We start from the raw sequence: 9,261 nt of genomic DNA on the forward strand, positions 1-9,261 counted from the left end.
AAAATGATTTCCCAAAATAAAAAAAATTAGAAAAAAAAAACGTAGAATTAATTTGGACAGTACTAATTTTGTTTACGTAGCATGCTCTCCACAACAAACTTATACAATAACAAGAAAATTGATACACCCAACAAAATCATCGTATGCACACTCCCTCCGTCTCTAAAAATTCTGGTACTCCATATTAATCCAACATTTTTCATTGTCAATATTATTATCTCACGTAAAAAGTCAGTACATAGAATAATGATATTTAGAGACAGAAAGAGTAGTATTCTATATACGTATATATCAAACGATGCAATTATCGTCAGATTAACAGGAAGAACGTTTAGAAACGGAATTTATAATTTATTTAAAAAAAGGGAGAGAGGGGGGGAAGGGATATTTCTTTCTCTTTCTAACAATCTCTCTCCAAAGCAAGAGCAATAAGAGCACCTTACCCTCTCACCCCACCACCATAAATGCAGTTTTACAACCTCCCCTCATTTCTCTCTCCTCAAAAACTCAATACGCTCTTTGCAATTACTCCTCTTTCTGCCACTTCCCTTCTCCACCTGTTCCCTACCCTTCTCTCTTCTCTCTTCTCTTTCTCTCTCTAAAAATCAAACCCTCACTCTTTTCTCTCTAAAACATCATTCAACTTCTACCTCACGAATGTCAGAATCCAGATCCAACTCGACTCCGTAAGTTTCTCATTTCCCCCCTTTTCTCTTTGTTTTATCTCCGTCGCTCCGGTATGTATGTCTGTCAAAGTGTTAAGTATGCGCGCATGTATCCGTAACCATTTTTTTTTTTCTTACAACGTAGAAATGCCCTACATGGCTAGAAATCTTTTTCTTCTTTGATTTATAAAAGATTGATTTTTGTAAAGAAAATTCATTTTAGTTTTTTGTTAATAATGATGATAATCCATGTTTGACGTTCAAAACCTTAATGTGAACCATATTTTCCGTGTTTTTATTTTTTCAAGAGGAGTTGAAAAGGCGTGATCTTCGTTGGCGTTATAATCTGTGTCAAAAAATTAAATTATTTATTTTTTTAATAAATAAAATAAAAGGTGAGCTAATTTGGAGTTAGTAGTATATGTCAAAGCCACCTTTTCACACTGTCAACCCTCATTTATCTAAATACATTTTTTTTTGTATTATTATTATTGTTGTTACCTTATAAAAAAATTATTAACTTACGTCTAGAATGTCGCGTAAATAAAGGTAAAATAAAATAAATATTATAATTAGAGATATATAATAATGTCTATAAATATTTTCTCTCTCTTCTTAAGACAATAGTCAAAGGGTAATTGACTTACAAAACCAGAAACCACCCCCACGAGTCAATCTAGTGGAGAGCTTAAGTCACCTCTCAGAAAATTTACAGATGAGAGAGAATTTTTCTTAATTTTTTTTTTCACTAAAAGACAAATTTTTCTAGGGTTTTTTTTTTTTTGGTTTAGTATATAAATATATAATTTAATTAGTCTTTCTTTTTTAATTTTTTTGTAATTTATTTGGGTTTTGTAGATCGGTAAAATGGATGAAGTGAAGAAGGATCTGGATTATTATCAGGTGAAATATTTGTTTCAATTTTATTTTTTTTGTTATCTTAATTTTTAATGTTTTTTGTAAAAAAAATTATTAAAATTATTGTTATTTCCTAAAGTTTGGTTTATATAATTTTCCATAGTGAGTTAGTTTTGTACATCAACTTTCCCTCATCTATAAGAAATCATTTTTTACTAAAACTAGAAAATTATCACATTTCATGATTTTTAATTAATTTTTTTTGGATGTTTTTGTTTATATATATGTAGATGTTGTAAGAAGGTAGACTATCAGCAAAAACAAAAGGGAGGAAATTTAAAAGACGAAAAAAATAATCAAAGGGTAAAGGAAAATTACTTTTATTATTATTAGGGAAAAATACAAAAAAAAAAAAATGTTTCAACCAAATATGTTTGAGACACACCACCAGTTGCTAGACATGTCTGGGCATAAAACTCCGGATAGCGAGTTAGGGAAGATGAGGGATGACGAATTCGAAAGCAGTAGATCCGCTACCGAGAATCTGGAGGGGCTTTCGGGTGATGATCAGGATCCGAATCAACGGCCGAAGAAGAAGCGTTACCACCGTCATACTCAACACCAGATTCAAGAGATGGAAAAGTAATTTTTTGATAATTTTTAGTTTTTATTGTTTACTTAATTTTATTAGATGGTTTGTTATTTTGTTTTATTTTTTTGTAACACAATAATTAATTTTTTTTTTTTTTTTTTTTTTTGGTGCGTAATTGAAGTTTTTTTAAGGAATGCCCTCATCCGGATGATAAGCAAAGAAAGGAGTTAAGCCGTAGATTATCATTGGAGCCTTTACAAGTCAAGTTTTGGTTTCAAAATAAGCGTACTCAAATGAAGGTATAATCATACATATTACTTCTTTCATCCCACAATTTTAGCCTTCTATATATATAATTTACAACACAATTCACGAAATGATAAACTAATACCTTGATTAATGTTGTTAATAAGCAATTAACAATTGCTTAATCTCTAAGTGAATTTCGTAGATCACTCATTTGGTCTAATACTTGGGTCGAATCCTTGATACTACCCAAAAACGTGAAACGAAAATGTGTAATAGATTGTTTCATAATTCATAATTCTTAATTCTGCCTTTTCACGAGATTTACATGCACAATTTAATTATTATTTTTATGATTAGCTAGCTAACAACTTATGTAGTGACTATTGAGGTAAATCTCCACTTGTGAAAGTAATTGTCAGTTTAATTTGTTAGTCATTGTTATTACATACTCATATAGCAAAGTTTTTATTTAGTAATGCATTATATGCTTTTGGTTAATGATAATGCTATCGCGAAAGGGACAATATATAGCCATTAATTGATCGCGAACTTCTTAATTTCATTGTAATATGTCAATTTTTATTAACATTTGCCTGCTTTAATGAAGTATATTTATGTAATGCACTCCACAACCTTTGCTTCCAAGGTGCTACACTATTTAATAATCTCTTATATGGTTCATTAACCAAATTAATTAACATATTAATAATTTTTCATGATAGGAAGCGTAATTTATATTAATAATAATCTCTTATATGGTTTCTTCCTAACCAAATTAATTAATTTCCATGATTTTAGGCTCAACATGAACGATCAGAGAACCAGCAACTTCGAAATGAGAATGAAAAACTTCGAGCTGACAACATAAGGTTTAAGGAAGCCCTAAGCAATGCTACTTGTCCCAACTGTGGAGGGCCAGCCGCGATTGGTGAGATGTCATTTGATGAACAACAACTCAGGATTGAGAATGCTCGACTTAGAGAAGAGGTATTTTTCCCTTGATCACATGTATAAACATTCATTTAACTAGTAAAACAAATTGTTTTGGCTATAATATATTTGTTTTACTAATAAGTTATGAACTTAATGGTACACGATTAATTCTTATTTCAATCTTACAAAGTTGCAACTAATATTTAACGGAGGTAGTAATACATCTTATTTCAATCATTTACATATACTTATTTTTTATTTTTTGACGAATTGTTACAGATTGATAGGATATCAGGCATAGCAGCAAAATATGTAGGAAAGCCCTTAGTGACTTACCCTCATAATCTACAAAATCAAGGGCTACAACCTTCGCGCTCCTCTCTTGATCTTGGAGTTGGGAGCTATGGACCGCAATCAGGCATGGTAGGGGACATCTACGGCTCAGCTGGAGACCTCATACGATCAGTAGCCCCACCTACCGAGGCAGATAAACCCATGATCATTGAGCTGGCAGTGGCGGCAATGGAGGAACTTATTAGGATGGCTCAAGCAGGTGACCCCTTGTGGATTCCTAGCACGGATAACTCAACTGAAATCCTTAATGAAGAGGAGTATTTCCGGACCTTCCCTCGTGGGATTGGTCCTATGCCTTTAGGCTTGAAATCGGAGGCCTCAAGAGACACCGCCGTTGTTATCATGAATCACATGAACTTGGTTGAAATTCTCATGGATGTGGTAAGATTATTATTATTGTAAACATATAAAAACTAATTTAATTTAGGCTTTTTCGTGGACTAATCGTGTTTTTTGTGTGTGTAATTAGAATCAATGGTCATGTGTGTTCTCTGGGATTGTTTCAAGAGCTATGACCTTAGAAGTTTTATCAACTGGAGTTGCTGGAAATTACAATGGAGCTTTGCAAGTGGTAAGTAATTATTTATTAACCTTTGTTCGAGTAAGTTTTATTATATATTAACAAGTAATTTTAATCATGGAATACATAATTTATTAACTGTTTGTGATTAAACTCACAGATGACAGCTGAATTTCAAGTCCCTTCACCTCTTGTTCCAACTCGCGAGAACTACTTTGTGAGATATTGTAAGCAACATGGGGACAGTACTTGGGCAGTGGTTGATGTTTCGTTGGATGGTTTACGCCCTAGCCCAATTCCAAGGTGCCGTAGAAGGCCATCCGGTTGCCTAATTCAAGAGTTGCCCAATGGTTACTCTAAGGTATGTAATGAATGAACAAAAACCCTATATTCTGTTATTAAGATTTTTTTTTTCTAGTTTGATTAATTATTTTGTTAGCAACTTGTACTCATTTTGATTTGAATGTGATTTCTTAAGGTGATGTGGGTTGAACATGTTGAAGTGGATGATCGCGCTGTGCACAACATATATAGGGCACTCGTAAATTCAGGGCTAGCTTTCGGAGCTAAACGTTGGGTGTCAGCATTGGATAGGCAATGTGAAAGGCTTGCTAGTGTTATGGCTAGCAACATGCCTGCAGGAGAGGGTGGTGGTAATTAACTAAAATTTTCTAATTCATTTGAAAAGGGGATGCCCTAGTTTCTCATGGCGAGAAACAAAATTTGTTTCCCACATGACATTTTTGTAAATAAATCAAAAACTTTATTCAATTGTGGAGCCCACAATATTGAAAAAGTTGTTGATTTATTCACGAAAATGCCCCCATGAGAAAGAAACAAACTCAATATGAGAAACAGGGAATTTCCCCATTTGAAAATATTGCTATTTTTTATTTTCAAATTAAAATCCTTTAATTTATCTCACTTGTTATGTATCACTTTTATTTAAATCATATTCTAAATTGGGACTTAAATGAAATTGAAAATTCACACCAAAAAACATTTATCTTTTTTTTTTGACCTTTTTTAATTTTTTTGAATTTTTGGTAGTTATTACAAGTCCAGAAGGGAGGAAAAGTATGCTAAAGCTAGCTGAAAGGATGGTGATGAGCTTCTGTGCCGGGGTTGGAGCCTCAACAGCCCACACATGGACAACATTATCAGGGAGTGGTGCTGATGATGTTCGAGTGATGACTCGAAAGAGCATGGATGACCCTGGTAGACCCCCAGGCATTGTTCTTAGTGCTGCTACTTCTTTCTGGATGCCTGTTTCTCCTAAACGAGTCTTCGATTTCCTGCGTGATGAGAACTCTAGGAGTGAGGTATGTACATGCCCAATACAACACCCTAGATATTAATTTAACATTGTTACAATTAAACATCAAATAGTAGTATATACTTCATATATTATTAATAAGCACAACAAGAACATAAATTTTTTGCATCAAACAGAAAATAATTTACATGAACATATATGTATATTGCTAGGGTTTAAGTTGAGATAACAATTATTCTCACAATTAAATATCTCAATATAATTGATTCTTTGATCAACTATAACATAAAAACTAGTTAATTTTTGGTTACAAGTTATATTATTGAATAATTAGCTAATTTATTCTTTTAATGTCTACTTTATGCAGTGGGATATCCTCTCTAATGGAGGACTAGTCCAAGAGATGGCTCACATAGCCAACGGTCGTGATCCAGGGAACTGTGTTTCGCTATTAAGAGTGAATGTAAGTCATTATTGTCTTTAATTTGCTAACTTATATGTACCCAATATTGTGAAACAATTAATTATAAATCAATTGTTTTGTGACATTAATATTAATTTTGGGGTGTTAAATGTAGAGTGCAAATTCAAGCCAGAGCAACATGCTAATACTCCAAGAGAGCAGCACAGACCCAACAGGCTCCTATGTCATCTATGCACCTGTTGATATCGTCGCAATGAATGTGGTCTTAAACGGTGGTGATCCAGACTATGTTGCACTCTTGCCATCAGGCTTTGCAATACTTCCTGACGGTCCAGTAGGAGCACATGGTGGCGGTCCCTTGGAGGTCGGCTCAGGGGGTTCGTTGCTAACCGTTGCATTCCAAATCCTAGTTGATTCGGTTCCTACAGCCAAGCTCTCCTTGGGTTCTGTTGCTACTGTTAATAGTTTGATTAAGTGCACTGTGGAAAGGATAAAGGCTGCTGTTGCTTGTGAGAACCCTTGATCAAACAACTTGATTGGCATGCTTTTGTTGATGGTAAGCCAATTTAATTATTAATTTCGCGGTTATTCTAGTCTTTTTGGGGCATAATGATTATGTTTTTGAACATTTACATTTACATAAATATACTCAATTCGTTTTGTTATATAATACCTTGAGAGTTGAGATTATTTTCTATAAAAATATGCTAGTGAAAAGTTATTAAAGTCAAAATGAGCTAGCTAGGTTTGACCGTCAATATTGAATGTGACGTATTATTGATTTATTATTGAAATAGAATTTATGGTTCTGTATCGTCATTAACTACATGTACGTGTTATAATAATGTATACCATACCAAACCATTATTGCATCATTAACTTATTTTCGACGAGTAATGAAGATTTGTATGATTGTCGACTATTTTAAATGATTGCGACTTACCCTCGTGTAAATTGGTTTATGTTTTTGCAGTAAGCTTAATTAGTAGAGGACTGGAACACAAAATTAAGCAAATTAAAGAAGGGGAGTGTATGTGTTTACAACTTTTGTGATTTTACAGTACGATAATGAATGGAGGAAGTCAAGAACGCACCTTTTGTTGATCCTTGGAATGGTGAAAGCATGCATGTAATTTCATAATAGAAAGGAATTCAAAAGATCGAACTATCTCGATTCAAAGGAACCTATATCATCAATGGCTAACTACCATTACAAGGGAATTGGGTTCGGGTATTGACTTCGCCAAAAATAGTCAGTAAAACAAAGGTATATGGACTCGAAAATATCCATGGATGATCATAAGCATTTCCGATCCCCTTGTCCTCCCTTAAATTAAATTGACTGTTTTTGTTGCAAGTGATTATGGCAAAATTAAAGCCAAGTTAACTTGAGACTTTTAGAAAAAACCTTGTTGCATAAGAGTGTTTTGATAAATTAATTAGGCTGATTATCTCCCCTTCTTCAATCTTGATCAAGTGTATGTTATGTTTTTAGATTTCTTGTTTAAGTTTAATGTAGGACTTTTTTCACTTTTTTTTTAAAAAAAAACTGACTTTTTGTATTTTGAGTGCTTTTCTAAAGGATAATATTGCAAATTTGTGTTTCATTTCTTTGAAACCTAGCTAAGATTTTGTTGCCAAAATTGTTTAGGATATGTTGGCAAGAATATATAGTTTATGATTACAAAAAATTTCTTAGAAATTACTATGTCAATATATTTGTGGTATTGTTTTGTGATAAGTTGGATAGAATTAAAAAGGTATTTCTTTGAATTGGATTTAATTGTCACATTGTAATAAATTATATACTCGCCATGATTTGACTTATATAGTGTCAATCATCATAGTTTTTCTCGATCTACTTGTTGTCACTCCTATAACTAGTGTCATAAGAAGTACGGAGTAGTAACTATTTTCCTTAAGAAATATTGTTATCTTTCTATTTATTGTTACTTGTGAAATAGTACACATGAAAGATAAATATGGACAGGTAGTATATTGAATTCTATCATTTGATCAATCAACTAATGTACCCATTAAAAAAAATTAATCAATTGTGCATTTTTATACAATTTAAATGATATACTTTGGCATGAGTTAGCTCTCATACTAAGGCTAGATTAATGTTCAAAGGCAGAATAATCTCTTAATAAACATACATATTATATATAGTGAGTTAACTTCTGAATAACTTATAGTTATGGCACAACATATGGCAACAAAAAAAAAAAAAAAAAAAAAGATGAAATTGATTTAAATAACATCATAAAATCTGAGCTGAGTTAAATGTGTTGTGCTGAAAATGGTAAATCTTGTAGCTGTCTGGTAAGTTATCCCTAGGATGTTATCAAATTTGGTGGTAAATAAATTTGTATTGGAAATAACTAACATCATGTGGGTTGCAAGCTAAGTTAACGTAGTACAACAAATTCATGTTATCGTATACTACTAGTCTATTACTACTAAATTAAACCATGCATCATCTAAAATTTCATTCTTAACAAACTATACTATATAGAGCAATTTCAATTATTTCATCCAAGAAACATAATATATATCGTATTTCATAATCAACTCATTTAAGTCATGAAGAAACTTTTAATATTTGATTACTAAAGGGGAAAAAAAGGCTCTCGAAAACAGGATTATTATCTATGATCTGAATTATCGTTAAGGATAATAATCACACAAGCCCCTAACTTCACCCAAAAAAGGGTAGATTAAAATAATAAGAGGGGAAAAAAAAAATCGAAGTCAATTTGTAAAATAAAAAAATAAGGTCTTCCTAAGCTAGAATCCCAGTACAAGAGCTAGGGTTTGTTGAAGATCATGATCATCATTACTCAAAGTCAAAACAAAAAGGCAAAAAACACAAATTTCAAGGAAAAAATCTTGGTCCTACCAATTACCACTCATTTCAAAAACAAAAAAAAATAAAAATAATGAAAGGAAAAAGGTGAAAAATGTACCTTAAGGTAAAAAATGTTTAGCTGGATAATGTATGGAGCATGCAACGTAAGTACGTAACCGCGTAGAATTAAATAGGGTAAGAAGAGAGAGAAAATGAGAGTATTGCAATTGCAATTGTATTTGCAGGTACAACTTACATACATAAACCTAGCAGACTGTCTCTTTGACAGACCTTTTATAATTTCTTCAGTTTCAGAGCAGCAGCCACCTTCCTACATTTACTACTTTTTTTTTTTTTTTTTTTTTGGTAAAAATGAATTAAAATAACTTTGGACCAAAATATATGACAGCCAACCAATTGTAGTAGTTTTCATAAAGAAGTCATGAATGTAATTAATACTTCTAGTTTGTTTTTAAAAAAAAAAAAAAACTTTATTTTTAATTGGTTATGGTAGACAATGATATATATTGCCCTTAGGC

At 32.2% G+C, this 9,261-nt stretch overlaps 1 protein-coding gene across 1 annotated transcript; it reads left to right on the top strand.

Moving 5' to 3' along the window:
* Window positions 1-528: 528 nt before the first annotated feature.
* LOC145577530 (homeobox-leucine zipper protein PROTODERMAL FACTOR 2-like) lies at window positions 529-7,529 on the top strand. The gene is made up of 13 exons (XM_081635015.1): window positions 529-686; window positions 1,524-1,568; window positions 1,814-2,165; window positions 2,297-2,414; window positions 3,163-3,351; window positions 3,577-4,032; window positions 4,121-4,222; window positions 4,332-4,532; window positions 4,650-4,824; window positions 5,222-5,493; window positions 5,815-5,910; window positions 6,026-6,427; window positions 6,845-7,529. The coding sequence occupies exons 3-12, from the start codon at window positions 1,939-1,941 to the stop codon at window positions 6,392-6,394; spliced, it is 2,205 nt and encodes a 734-aa protein (XP_081491141.1). The 5' UTR covers window positions 529-686; window positions 1,524-1,568; window positions 1,814-1,938; the 3' UTR covers window positions 6,395-6,427; window positions 6,845-7,529.
* The last annotated feature ends 1,732 nt before the right edge of the window (window positions 7,530-9,261 follow it).

Source organism: Chenopodium album, chromosome 14 (assembly GCF_948465745.1).
Source record: "Chenopodium album chromosome 14, dcCheAlbu1.1, whole genome shotgun sequence".
NCBI lineage: Eukaryota > Viridiplantae > Streptophyta > Magnoliopsida > Caryophyllales > Amaranthaceae > Chenopodium > Chenopodium album.

What these genes read in the sequence shown, in the direction of transcription:
- LOC145577530 (XM_081635015.1), top strand. Translation starts at nt 1,939, where the DNA reads ATGTTTCAACCAAATATGTTTGAGACACACCACCAGTTGCTAGACATG. An exon ending in ATGCTCGACTTAGAGAAGAG is followed by an intron (nt 3,352 to 3,576) that starts GTATTTTTCCCT and finishes GAATTGTTACAG; the next exon opens with ATTGATAGGATATCAGGCAT. An exon ending in TTTCGCTATTAAGAGTGAAT is followed by an intron (nt 5,911 to 6,025) that starts GTAAGTCATTAT and finishes TGTTAAATGTAG; the next exon opens with AGTGCAAATTCAAGCCAGAG.